Source organism: Pleurodeles waltl, chromosome 1_2, assembly GCF_031143425.1.
Source record: "Pleurodeles waltl isolate 20211129_DDA chromosome 1_2, aPleWal1.hap1.20221129, whole genome shotgun sequence".
NCBI lineage: Eukaryota > Metazoa > Chordata > Amphibia > Caudata > Salamandridae > Pleurodeles > Pleurodeles waltl.
This window is the reverse complement of record NC_090437.1, coordinates 984,594,407-984,608,023: the sequence shown is the minus strand read 5'-3', so window position 1 is coordinate 984,608,023 and position 13,617 is coordinate 984,594,407. Positions and strand designations below refer to the sequence as shown.

At 44.2% G+C, this 13,617-nt stretch overlaps 1 protein-coding gene across 3 annotated transcripts in view; it reads right to left on the bottom strand.

The window, feature by feature from the left end:
- TEC (tec protein tyrosine kinase) overlaps positions 1-13,617 on the bottom strand; it is a 495,677-nt gene that overhangs the window by 144,005 nt on the left and 338,055 nt on the right. For all 3 annotated transcript variants that reach the window (XM_069201615.1, XM_069201617.1, XM_069201620.1), the window contains 2 exons: positions 4,019-4,100; positions 2,828-2,956 (listed from right to left, as the gene is read on the bottom strand). In XM_069201615.1, the coding sequence (XP_069057716.1) occupies positions 2,828-2,956; positions 4,019-4,100 (211 nt within the window). The remainder of the gene's footprint in view (positions 1-2,827; positions 2,957-4,018; positions 4,101-13,617) is intronic.

The window sequence follows — 13,617 nt, the reverse complement described above, 5'->3', positions numbered from 1 at the left end:
GCAACGGGTTAACAGAGCTTCACCTGCACCATCTCCATTAGGAAGACCCCAGCTGAACAGCCTCCAGGGGCCTTTGAAGGAATTGGCTAAGTGCATTCTGAGAAATGTAGTCCCAGGGAACATCTTAGAGCCTCTGGACCCTTGGATTGATGTTGTGGACTCCCAAAGAACCCTGCTGGAAACAGAAAGAAGAAGGACTGCCATGCTGAACTCCTAGTCTGCACTCACAAGGACAGCATTGACTGTGTCCCAGTCCAGTACACCCTTTTTGTTTTTACCCCTTGAGCGATATTTGCTTCTAAGTGCAAGTTTTACTTTAAATCTCCCAAAATTAATATCTCTGGTTCTCTATGTTGGATTTTTGTCATTGCTGGTGTCATTTTAAAGATAAAAATATTTCTTGTGTTTATAAATTTGAGTGTTGGGTCATATTTATTTACTGTATTGGTGTGTTTAAACGCTTTACCTACCTGTCTCCTTAGTTAAGCCTGTCTGCTCGTTGCGAAGCTACCAGGGGGTTGAGACAGGAGCTGATATTTTGAGACCTTGACTGGACCTAACCCCCTTCCAACAGGCATCAAACCAGAAGACTGATTAAACACATGGATATTTTACCAGTATTCTAAGCTGAATCCATCTGAATGCAAACCGATCTCTGTCATAAGTGCCTTCACCCACTGAGCTATCTAACGAGCTGATATCCTTGGCTTGTTCACATAGTTCTTATGCGAGCTCAGAAGATTAATGTCCCTATGGTGGGAATCTGTGGTGCAACCATCATTTCTGCTTGAGTAAAGCTGTCGTCATTTGGAAGCTCTGGTCAACAATTCGGTTGTTGCAATGTACTGACCTAAAGCAATAATTAGGATGATCACAGCTGGAAATCAGTCTAATTAAGCTTAAAGATGGTTGCGAAATGCACAACTTGACCAGCAGCTTGAACCCATTTTTTAGTTGAAAAAATGTGACCATTTTCTTGCACTTAACCTCCAGAATTGAGCAGGGTGGCTCTTTCCCTCCACAAGAGGGACATAGAGGATGGCGGTTTGGCCCTCCTGGATATGCAATACTACTATTTCGCCACACATTTGCAGTATGCCGCTCAATAGCTTGCCGTGCCCATTAATTGGGAGAAGCGATAGAGTCAGACATGTTTATGGCCCAATAAAGGATGAGTAGTTGTATCCTAGCAAGGGTTTGTTTCCCAGAGGTGGAAGAAGCCTTTAAGGGAGGGCAGGGGTACTTCCTACACTATGCCAAGCTAGAAGGTACAGCGGAGGTGGTATGGAGTGGTTCCCGCCTTCCCAGCTGTTGGGTGGCCTACTACGGTGGGGTGAGGGTAGGCATAAATCAATCACAGTCTTGTAAAGGGCACTACTCACCCAGAGGGACTCAAAGCGCTGAGGGGGGACCTCAGAGATCAGTTGAAGAGCCATGTCTTGAGGTTCTTCCTAAACTGAGGCAGAGATGGCGACTGCCTGGGGTGCGGTGGTAAGGTGTTCTAGCTATTTGCTGCCAGGTATAAAAACGATCTTCCTCCAGCTGAGGACTTCTTTATTTGGGGTACACTGGTGAGTGACCGATGGGACGAGCGGAGGGGTCTGGGAAGGGAGTACCTGTTGACGGGGTTTTTGAGGTAGTTGGGTCCGTCATCGTGGAGGGCTCTGTAGACGTGTATGAGGAGTTTGGAGTTGACCCTTTTCTCGTCAGTGAGCCAGTGGAGGTTCTTCAGGCTGTCCTCGATATTCCACTCTACGATGACTTGAGATGCTTGTAATTGGAAACTAATATACTGCTTACTTTTGTTGTGCAACGTATGTAACTGGTTTTTTTTTGTCCTCTTGCACTGCTTGTGTTGTTTTTTAAAACCAACTAGATTAACCCTTCACACAATGCATGTTAAAGTGTGTGTATGGTCAGCACATTCTTATCAGAGCAAAAAACACTCATTAAAACTTTGAAAGGTCTTTGTAGCAGGCACTGACAAGAGTGAAGAGGGGTTGGTGGGTCTCATGATATGGATGCGTTTGTTGGCCCAGTGCTGGAGTGTCTGGCTCAGAATATAGTAGCAGTCCAGTCTTCTGAAATACAATTCCTTGTAAGGAGAAAAGTAGAACATTAAAGGCCTAATCTAGGTTAAAATGCACCATTTGTCTCAACATTTTTTTTAGTACATATAGGGATAGCCTTCCTCTTCCTATGAAATTCTTTAAGTCCTCTTTTGGCTTTATCTAATTTTTATGATCCTTAAAATACACCTTCAGACATAAAGTTGCTTGACTATCTCTTGAAGAACATACTAAAAGGTATGCAAGCCCAATACAAATAAAACTGAGCTGTTGAGTGCCTGGAACAATTCAAATCTTTGGAACAATGCCCTGTGGACCCCGTGTAAGGGGGCACCTTTTGTGCCAACTGCCAAAGTCAAGTCTTTGAGAGACCTTTCTGGGTGGGGGAGGTGGGGTTCTGAAAATATGCAGTTTGCACAGTCTCTATTTCTTGATTCCACCTGCTTTACCTTCTTCTAAAAAACATACCACCAAAGCCGCCTAGTCTATTTTCAGCAAACTGAAGTTAATATCTTGTATCACACTGCCTGAATACTTTATAATCCACAGTTACTGACAAAAACCTAAGAGAGAACCTGTAAAACCCAGCCAGCTTCTATCACAGTCCCTCTAGGCACACCCAGGAACAAGGTTTTATTGAAGGTAATCGAACCTCAGGTATCAAAGTTCAGTCCATAAGAGGCATTACTGGTTAACACTCCGACCCTGACTTTCTGGTTAGGCACATTAGGTTAAAGCATGCTCGGTGGAATACTTACTGTCTCCAAACAGATTGTACTCTTCACAGCCCGGTGCTAATTTGTCAGTTTGTCTGCAACATTGGTAAATGCCTTCTGTCCAAACCTGAGGGTGGTACTTGGCCAATATGTTATTGTTATTCTTTATCACTGCAATTGAGAAAAACAAGTCTTATCAATAAAATATTTAAAGACATACAAGCGTTTAGCAAGGCACATAAAACTAAGCGCACACTGCAATGTATTCAATTTTTGTAAACATGAATTGTACGTCTTCGTGGCCTTTGGGCATAAGGGATAAGCCCGGTGTCTCTAGCAAATAAAGTTGTACGAGTCCTCGTTTGTTTGAAGTAAATTTCGGAGTTTCATACAGGTATCCAGGAGTACACCTCTGAACCTGCAACAGTCACCGGTTTCTAGAATTACCTGTGTAAAACACTCGTGCGCTCCTATTAAGTCTCAATAGTGAAGGCACCTCCATTTGCGCAACTGGATATTTATAGATGCTCCCAAACTTCTATGGCATTTTAACCCACTACATTTCTTACTAGAAAAATGATGTGAATGTAAATATTTGGACATGCATAAAACGCGTAGTGTGAATAAATTGGATTTAGACTGCTAAAAAGGTGGCTATTTGTGTGCCTAAACTGAATTTAAATATGTAAATGAAGCCTATTAATTGTACTTCTCGCGATCAAGGACCTGATTATAATCAGGGCCATTGGAATTATGTGATTTGGTGGCGGCGGCGTTCCCCACATATTTATGAATTTGCTGCATTTACCACATAATCCGTCATCTACTGCATAATCTGCAGATTTAAAAAAAAAAGCTTTTGTTTCTAGCCAAAACTGATCAAATGTTACTGAAAACGTGCCAACGCCTGTTGGAGGGCAGAAGGCCCTTACAAAGACGGACCGGTCCCCTCTCTGTTAGTTATGTATTAGGCGGGAACTAAAGAGATGAATCCTTTGTCCAATCAGTGTTATCGTGTAAAAATAACACGATCGGACTATAATACCAGACCACATCATTTGCCTTTTCTAGTCACATAACTTAGTACCCCTCTGCCATATAATTTCAGTGGCCCTGACTATAATATAAATACAGAGAAAGCCAAGAAAAAGACCCAGGTGGCGGTAAGCAAGTGGCAGATGCACTTCAGACACATTTTAATCATGAACTTGAAGTTTTTCACAGGTCATTTACCTTCTTTTATGTTCTTCACCCACTGGTATCTGCTATCTGCATTAGGAGCAAAAATATACAGGGTACTGGAGTCGTAAACAACCTGAAAATAAAAAAACATAGAACAATCAAATAAACGGCCAATAAAAGAGAAAATCATTTTATCATCCTCACTGAAAAGGATCAAATACATTTGTGTTAAGATTACAGTAGTGGCCTCGATCGTCTGCAACAGTGTAATGTTTATTACAATTATTGTATTCACTTTCTACGTCGTCATCTTCGTCCTCCGCTGCACCTCCCACTGGCTCCAGATGCCCTTTTTCCAATGAGTAACTATTTCCTGTCCACAGGCTCACTGTATAAGATTTCTATTCTTCCTGTCTATTGGAGAAGGTTAGAAGAATGCAATCTGTGGGTGTCCGGAGGCACCCGAATATATTCAGCGAGGAGTGTCAATGGTGCACTTTGTTCTTTGTAACTGCTTGAAAGATGAATATGCCACGTCCACAGATTATGAGCCACCTCCCTTCTCCCACCAGCTACCAACAATCTGGCCACCACAGGGTGAGTGAGCAGCCTCTAACGCCAGGATGTCATCTGTGGCATGGTTTTCTCCTCGTCTATGGCCCTTTCTCATTATATCATTTATTGTGCAATTTGTACATAAATAACACATGATCACCTGTAATGCAGGGTACAGTATCTCATGAATTACCATTAGTATTTACCTCTTAGGTATAAGCCTACATGTTTCCTGTGGTATATTCTCATAACAACATGACGCTACTAAAATAACACTTTTTCATACAGACGTTCCTAAGCAGACTGAGCACAACTATGATAATGATCATGAACAAAGTGGGAGAAGCACTTGGTAAGTCGAGTCACAACATTTGAAATTCTCTCAGGAAAAGAAATGTAGTGACATTTATCAATCAACTAAGTCCTCAAAATAGATAACTCTTCTTGCCTGATAAAAATCGTATTCTTTATTTTCATCTTGACAAGTTCAAGTAAAACATGGACACAGCCAAATCGGTTCATCCCAAAGATGCTAGAACTTCTTCAGGGTACATATTTTGCATCCAAGCACTTAATCCATGCAAGAGGAGTCTAATCCTCAAAAGTTACATTGAAAGAGTGCGCTCGTGCTTCCAAGCAGAGGTGTCAGAATACGACTGTGTTCTATTTTCAGGACTTCATCGATTGATAAATACCACTACTTTCCTTTTGCTGAGAGAATTTCAAATGTTGTGATTTGCCTTACCGAGTGCGTCTCCCGCTATGTTCTGTTCATTAGCAATTTGGGTGTTTTTGGAATGGTAAACCCAGAGAGGATAGCACCGGCGTTCAGGAACAACCTTGAGTGTGGTAACTTTTACCACAACTGTTGTTATCGAACCTATTTATATAATAATCTTCATCACTAATGTGGGATTCACTAACCGCTTCTGTGCCTAGGTCTTCAAAGAACTACTCATGATTAGTGGTCACCATGCCACCCTGCTCAGCAATAGTTCACTAAGCAACCAAGCCCAGCATTTGGGTTGCTGAGGGCTTTCACTCATCAATGGGTTATTATGCACCTACACCGAGCAACAAATAGCCTTACCAGACAAACACCACATCCAGGCACAAAACGATGAAACCCTGTCTCTCCTTTGAGAAAGGACGACCATCTACATGCCAGGGAGATATACCCATCCCAATGACATTTCCTGCTGACAAGTCAGTGGCTAAGCCACATGTAGTAATGGTATTTAGTCATAGTAACCTGTCACTATCAACATCAGCCTGATTCACCAAATGTAGTTATCAGCCAGTTTCCGGCTACATTTTGAGGAAGTTCAGCCCAACAAGGAAATTGTAAGAATTTGAATTACTGCTTGAGAGTGGTGGAAGCCCCACTCAAGAAACAGCCACAGTCCATGTCAGGGTGAACCACAAAAGTCACTAAATTAACCTGTGCTTCATCCTCTAGTAGCTTGCCACAAAGCAATCAGTATTTATGCAGCACAAAAACAGTAATAAAGTTAAAACAAAACACAAGAAAAATGCCGAACCAAAAATAAAGTACATTTTAATACATAAAATATCAGAATGAAATAAATCCAATCAATAGACCAGAGATATTGCTTTTTAAAGTTTTAGGTAAAACTAGTGTAAAGAAGCAGAAAGCACCACTCGTGGTTATCCGATTGCACTAGACTGGGAGGGAAAGTCACAAGTTCAGGCAGGTTGCAATGGAGTACGGGTCGGATACAGAGACCAGGTTAGTTCCGGTGAAGAGTTACCTTCTCAAGTCCATCGTGAAGAGTTCTGATCACATTGGAGGGGGCTGCATGGAGGAGGCTTTCGGCATGAGGAGCAGGTTGAGTGTTGTGGACGTTTGCTATTGTCGGGCAAAGATTAGATAGTCTGGAGTTTTGTGTTGGCGGTCATCACCAGCAGTCACTGTTCAGCATCAAGAGCAGGTATCATGTTGCCGGCCACTGCAGACAATCAGTGACAGTACAAAGAGCGGGTCTCACTGGAGCGTTACAGTTGCAGTCATTGTGGACGGTTACCTTTCGACATGAAGAGGTCACTTTACAGTTGCAAAGAACCCTAAACGTCTGTATCTTAACTTTTCTTCATGAGGAATTTTCACTGATGCCAGCCAAGGCCCCAGGACTTGGGGGCCCTCTTGGGGATCAGGACTCAATCCAGCAGAGGCCAGTAAGAGATGCAGGCAAGTTCAGGGAGGTCCAGTTGGTGCTGGCCAGCTGGGGAGTGGTGGGGCAGGCCGTTGGAAGCTTGTTGTGTCCCTGTGGCTCACACAGGAGGTCAGCCATTGAAGTCACACTCATTAGCCTGTGATCAAGGCAAGTAGGTGTAATCTTCTTCCTTCAGACAGCAAGGCAGTCTCTCCAGCATGAGGACAGCCCTTCTGGTAGCAGGGTAGTCTTACTTCTGAATTGTCCACAGGTCCAGGAGTGTTCTGATGAGTGGTTGTGATGGTCCTATTTTTATATGTAGTGCTAGCCTTTATTTGAGGGGATCCTTGCTCTACCCCCAAAGCTGGATCTGGTCAGTTCTTCCCCTCGTACTAACTCCAAACGGTCTAGGGTGACACAGGGAAGGGTTATGTTTGGTGTCAGTTTTCCTTGTGCGTGCTGAAGACAGGGTCCTTTGAAACTGAATCAGGGCAGGGTACAGCTTCTCCCTAGCCATCCTGTCAGGAAGACCTTCTCCCCTCATACCTATGGTTCCTTTGTCTTACAGTCTGTAAGCAATAAATAAACCCCAACAACAAAGTCATTCACAGCCATGTAACCTATGACACTGGCAGAAAGACACATTTGGTTTAGGCAAAGAAATGCCAACTTTCCAAATGTGCCATTTTTAAATTATAACTTAAAATCTGACTTCGCCACTAAAGAGGATTCTAAATTACAATTCATTTGAGTGTAAAAAACACTTACTCTTAAAAATACCATTCACCTGTCTGATGGGCTTTAAGGCCTACCTTACTAGTAACTAATGAATAATAAAAAAATAAGGTTTGGGCCTAGTAAAAGGTTTATTTTGCAAGGTCTAATTAGCAGTATATGACTGCACTTCAGGCTGCAGTGACAGGCCTGGAACATTTTTCAAAAGACTACTTTAGCAGGTGGCCCAAGAGGAGCTGCAGCCCACTAGGACCACTTAATTTACCGGCCTTGGGTACATGTAGTACTATACACTAGTGACTTAAAAGTACATTAAATGTACCATTCAGGTGTAGGCCAATTTTACCATCCTTTCAAAGGACAGCACAAGCACCTTACCTCCGGTAAGCAGTGAAAAAGTGGACAGATTCTGAAAACCAAACAAATAGAGATTCAGAGCAGGAAGGCAAAAATCTGGGATGACCCTGCAGAGTGGTCCAGCTCCAACAGAAATTACAAATGATTCAAGGAGTTCTGCCTTGAATCTGTGCAAGTTGCAGATTTCCTACTGTTGTTCTGTAATTCTTTGTTAATTTCAAGTTACGCCTATATGTAATGAGCAATCTATGTATGGCATAGTGATATCTGAACTTCTGAAATATTTTTTTATGAAAAAACACTTCTACAACTCCACCAGTTTTGGAGGACATTGCAGCAGTAAATCTGTGGCCAATTTAATGGAGGAAAACGACCAACAAAAGGTTTGAAAATACCCACAAACCTGTGAGCCTGGGTACTCGCCACCATCTGCTGGAGTCCCAAGCCTGAAACTCCCAAAAGCGATTCAATTGTACAAATGTAATTACCCTTAATTTAATGTAACAATGTCATATAGAGAGCAAGTGAAAAATCGCCTCTGTGCATCACAAACGTGAATTTGCCTCTGGAAAGATGCTATTTGCATACTTGACTCAGACTTAAGTTCCCACCTTTGGATCGCAGGATAGCACAGGATTGCTTGGACCTAATCCAAAATTTCAATGCAATTTTTCACCAGTCCCATAATACGTCACGTTTATAGTTCACTTCTCAGTTTAGCACGCATGATTTACGGTTGATTTCCTCAAGAAAATTCACGAACGTGCTCACTATATACCTTTTTAAAAATAAAAATAAATGCTCCACATGAGACAGATCACTGTGTGGTAATGGATGACTATGCGCATCAAATAAAAAAGTTCACTCGGGTCCAGGCTCTGTGATACGATGAATACTGTAAAGTCACCCTTCGCTATTCCATGTGGCTTAAAAGGTTCCGTCATGGGACTCCAATGCAGGAATGGCGTGGTCTCAGCACTGAGAACCTCCTGAAATGACTGCCTGCCCTCCTCGTCTAGATTATTTCGGACACTGCGCAAGGCTCTGTACCTTATTGATTTTATCTTATATGTTCTTGGCACCATGTTGGGTGTTATTTTAATTTATGGCTTCCATGGTGATCTGATAGTCATGTTAGACAAGAACAATACTTGGTAGAAGCACTGTGCGACCTGCTTCAAGATTAGACATTTCTCGGGTGCAGTCGGTATAAGAAGAGGACAGAAATAATCCTAGCATTTGCCGACTAATTCTCTTAACATATGTGGTTTTAACCTTCAAACTTCGCTCGATTTCTGAGTGGTCACCCACTGTAGGAGCTTTGTGCCATTTCCCCAGAGGCAATTAAGCAGCATTGAGCCATTTTCACTGGGCATCACAGGAGCCTTTGCCATTTCCACATGGCAGCAAACGAGCCTACGCCATTTCCGCCGTGGCACAAAGCCTTGCGCCATTTTCAATCGGGCAGCGCAAGAGACTACGCCATTTTTCTCAGGGGGTACCAGAGGAGTCTACGCCACTCCCGCCGGGGCAATACAAACTTTCCTAAGCGCTGAAGTGGAAAGATAGGTCGAAAGGCAGCCTCTGTAAACGTGCCAACTGCAAGCACACAAGTCAGACATAACATAACCAAAGTTTAAACGTATTTTTTAGCATGTCAGTGGATGTATTGCAAATAAAGGAGAATATGGTTCACTGTAACCTCCTGAATTATAATGTGAAATAGATATTTACAATCAATCTATTCTGCCCAGATGCACCCTTTCGCCTCAACGTTCACCCTCATAGGCACACGCACTCCATTCATTCATTCAGCCTGCCTGGGTTCAGGCCTCTCCATCACTCAGCCTGGCTCCACGCCGCCTTTCCACCTGTGCCAATGCCCAGATTGCTGTGGGTATTGTGTCAGTATCCTGTGGTTGGTGGTTAAGTGTTTATTCAATAAGTGCATAAACAGTCGGAGCGTCTTAAAAAAGCGTCTAAGTTGCTTTAATCGAGTTTTGTTATAAGAAATGACTGCTAGAAAAACAGTTTTTAGAAGCTGCAACTAAAAATCGGTTCGAAAAGATGCGCTTTAAAAACAATACCGGGAGAAAATCAGACCTAATGGGAGGAGAGCTACTGTATTCTCGCCAAGGACTTCAACTGTGCTAATAAAATGCATACGTGAAAAACGTTCTAATCCCCTCCGAGCAGCCGATCAGACCCACAGTCGAACATTCTTTTTTTTAAAACACTATTACTGCTTTTTCAAGTAAAACAGAGAAATACAATAACAAACATTACACGTGCCATCTGTCTATAAGTCTCTCCCCCGAGTTCCAACATTATCGTTCACAAAACCACAGTCGAATAAACCACAGTCGAATATTGAAAGCAATGGAGATGAATGAATATGGACCCAAGCTACTGACCCTAGACCCAGAATTTAACTTCTGGTAAAGCACGAAAACGCTGAAATGCAAATGTTAAATGTGACATTGCGGCGCATGAAGGCTTGATGGAAAACAACATATTAAAGCAGCACCTCAAGTGTGGTAAGGTTTGGGCAAACCAAAGGCTAGGGGAGTTTTCAGGTGTCTTTCAAGGAATAGACACGGACAGAACCGATGGTCCAAGTAGTAAGCTTCCGCTGCCCCGTTGTTTTTATGTATACCACAATTCAGTGGTACTCTTGTTTCATCAGTGTTAGAAATGGGGTCTTTGGTTGACAGTCAGGTTACCCCCTGTTCAAGCAAGGACCCTCACTCTAGTCAGGGTAAAAGAGAATCACCCTCAGCTAACCCCTGCTTACCCCCTTGGTAGCTTGGCAGAGCAGTAGGCTTAACCTCAGAGTGCTAGGTGTAAAGTATTTGTACCACCACACACAGTAACTCAATGAAAACACTATAAAATGACACAACACCAGTTTAGAAAAATAGGAAATATTTATCTAAACAAAACAAGACCAAAATGACAAAAATCCGACATACACAAGTCAAGTTATGAATTTTTAGAGATTAAACTCAAAAATAGCGCTTAGAAACAAAAATGCTTCGATGAGATGTTAACACGGCGTCGTGACGTCGTTCCCAACAAGCCGACACCAGCGGCCCCAAACACGGAGTCGTGTAGACCCCCAAGTACAGTACCTTTGGTGAAGAGTGAAAACAAGCCGATGCGCGAAGTCGGGGATCGCGGCGTCTGTGCGAAACGTTGAATCCGTGCACTTCAAGCGGCGTTGGTCACGACGTGGTGCGGCGACTTCCACGGAGTCGCGGACTTCAGCGGGGCTGCAGTGGCGTCGGGCCTGCGAAGAGCGTCGCGTTCCAGTGAAGGTCACGGCGTCGGGTGCAGGAGGCGTCACCGGATTCAGCAGCGGCGTCGGTCCGGAGTCGTCCGAAGTCGATTTCCACCAGCTTTCCTTTCAAGGGCCCAGGGACTGGATAGGGCACCACTCGTCAGAGCAGGAGTCTCTCCAGAGGCTCCAGGTGCTGGCAGAGAGAAGTCTTTGCTGTCCCTGAGACTTCAAACAACAGGAGGCAAGCTCTAACTCAAGCCCTTGGAGATTTCTTCACAAGATGGAAGGCACACAAAGTCCAGTCTTTGCCCTCTTACTCTGGCAGAAGTAGCACTGCAGGAAAGCTCCACAAAGCACAGTCACAGGCAAGGCAGCACTTCTTCCTCAGCTATCAGCTCTTTTCCAGGCAGAGGTTCCTCTTGGTTCCAGAAGTGTTTCTCAAGTCTGTAGATTTGGGTGCCCTTCTTATACCCATTTTAGTCTTTGAAGTCACCTTTCTTCAAAGGGGACTCACACCTACTTGTGAAATCCTGCCTTGCCCAGGCAAGGCCTCAGACACAAACCAGGGGGTTGGAGCCGGCATTGTCAGAGGCAGGCACAGTCCTTCCAGAGGAGAGTGACCACTCCACCCCTCCCTCCTAGCAGAGATGGCTAATCAGGAAATGCAGGTTACACCCCAACTCCCTTTGTGTCACTGTCTAGTGTGAGATGAAAAAAAACCCAACTGTCAAACTGACCCAGACAGGGAATCCACAAACAAGGCAGAGTCACAGAATGGTTTAAGCAAGAAAATGCTCACTTTCTAAAAGTGGCATTTTCAAACGCACAATCTCAAAATCAACTTTACTAAAAGATGTATTTTTAAATTGTGAGTTCAGGGACCCCAAACTCCACATGTCCATCTGCTCTCTAGGGGAATCTACACTTTAATCATATTTAAAGGTAGCCCCCATATTATCCTATGAAAGAGACAGGCCTTGCAACAGTGAAAAACGAAGTTGGCAGTATTTCACTGTCAGGACATATAAACCACATTACTATATGTCCTACCTTATCCATACACTGCACCCTGCCCTTGGGGCTACCTAGGGCCTACCTTAGGGGTGCCTTACATGTAAGAAAAGGGAAGGTTTAGGCCTGGCAAGTGGGTACACTTGCCAAGTCGAATTTACAGTGTAAAAATACACACACAGACACTGCAGTGGCAGGTCTGAGACATGATTACAGGGTTACTTGTGTGGGTGGCACAACCAGTGCTGCAGGCCCACTAGTAACATTTGATTTACAGGCCCTGGGCACCTCTAGTGCACTTTACTAGGGACTTAACAGTAAAACAAATATGCCAATCATGGAGAACCAATTACGTACATATCTTAAACAGGAGCACTTGCACTTTAGCACTGGTTAGCAGTGGTAAAGTGCCCAGAGTAACAAAAACAGGAAAATCAGAGTCCAGCACACATCAACAACCTGGGGAACAGAGGCAAAAAGTTAAGGGAGACCACACCAAGGATGAAAAGTCTAACACGTGTCCCCCCCAGCTAAAAGTGGGGAGCAACTACCCAACCTCATGGGAGTTCTCATCACTAAGGCGGAAGAACCTGGACAGACCATCAGCATTGTCGTGCTCTGTACCAGGACGGTGTTCCAGCGTAAAGTCCATCCCCTGTAGGGAAATGGACCACCTCAACAGTTTTGGATTCTCACCCCTCATCTGCATTAACCATCTGAGGGGCCTGTGGTCGGTCTGAACTCGGAAGTGAGTCCCAAACAAGTAGGGTCTCAGCTTCTTCAGTGCCCAGACCACAGCAAACGCTTCACGTTCTATGGCACTCCACCTACGTTCCCTGGGTAGTAACCTCCTGCTAATGAAGGCTACGAGTTGATCTAGGCCCTCTTCATTAAGCTGTGAGAGTACTGCTCCAATACCATGCTCTTAGGCGTCTGTTTGCACAACAAACTCCTTGGAGTAGTCAGGTGCCTTCAGCACAGGTGCTGTGCACATGGCAGCCTTCAGGGCATCAAAAGCGTTCTGGCAAGCCTCTGTCCAGATCACTTTCTTGGGTTGCTTCTTAGAAGTCAACTCAGTTAAGGGAGTAACAATGGTACCATATCCCTTAACGAACCTCCGGTAATATCCTGTGAGACCTAAAAAGGCTCTCACTTCAGTCTGGGTCTTGGGAGGCTCCCAAGCCAGAATCGTGTCAATCTTAGGCTGTAGGGGTGCCACCTGGCCACTCCCCACCTGGTGTCCTAAGTACATCACAGAACCCTGCCCTATTTGGCACTTGCTCGCCTTAATAGTGAGGCCTGCCTTCTGCAGGGCCTCTAACACTCTCCAGAGGTGTTGCAGGTGTTCCTCCCATGTGGAACTAAACACAGCAATGTCATCCAGGTAGGCGGCACTGAACTCATCCAGTCCTGCCAACACCTGGTTCACCAACCTCTGAAAGGTGGCAGGGGCATTCTTCATCCCAAAGGGCATCACGTTGAAGTGGAAGTGCCCATCTGGGGTAGAGAATGCTGACCTCTCCTTTGCCCCCTCAGTT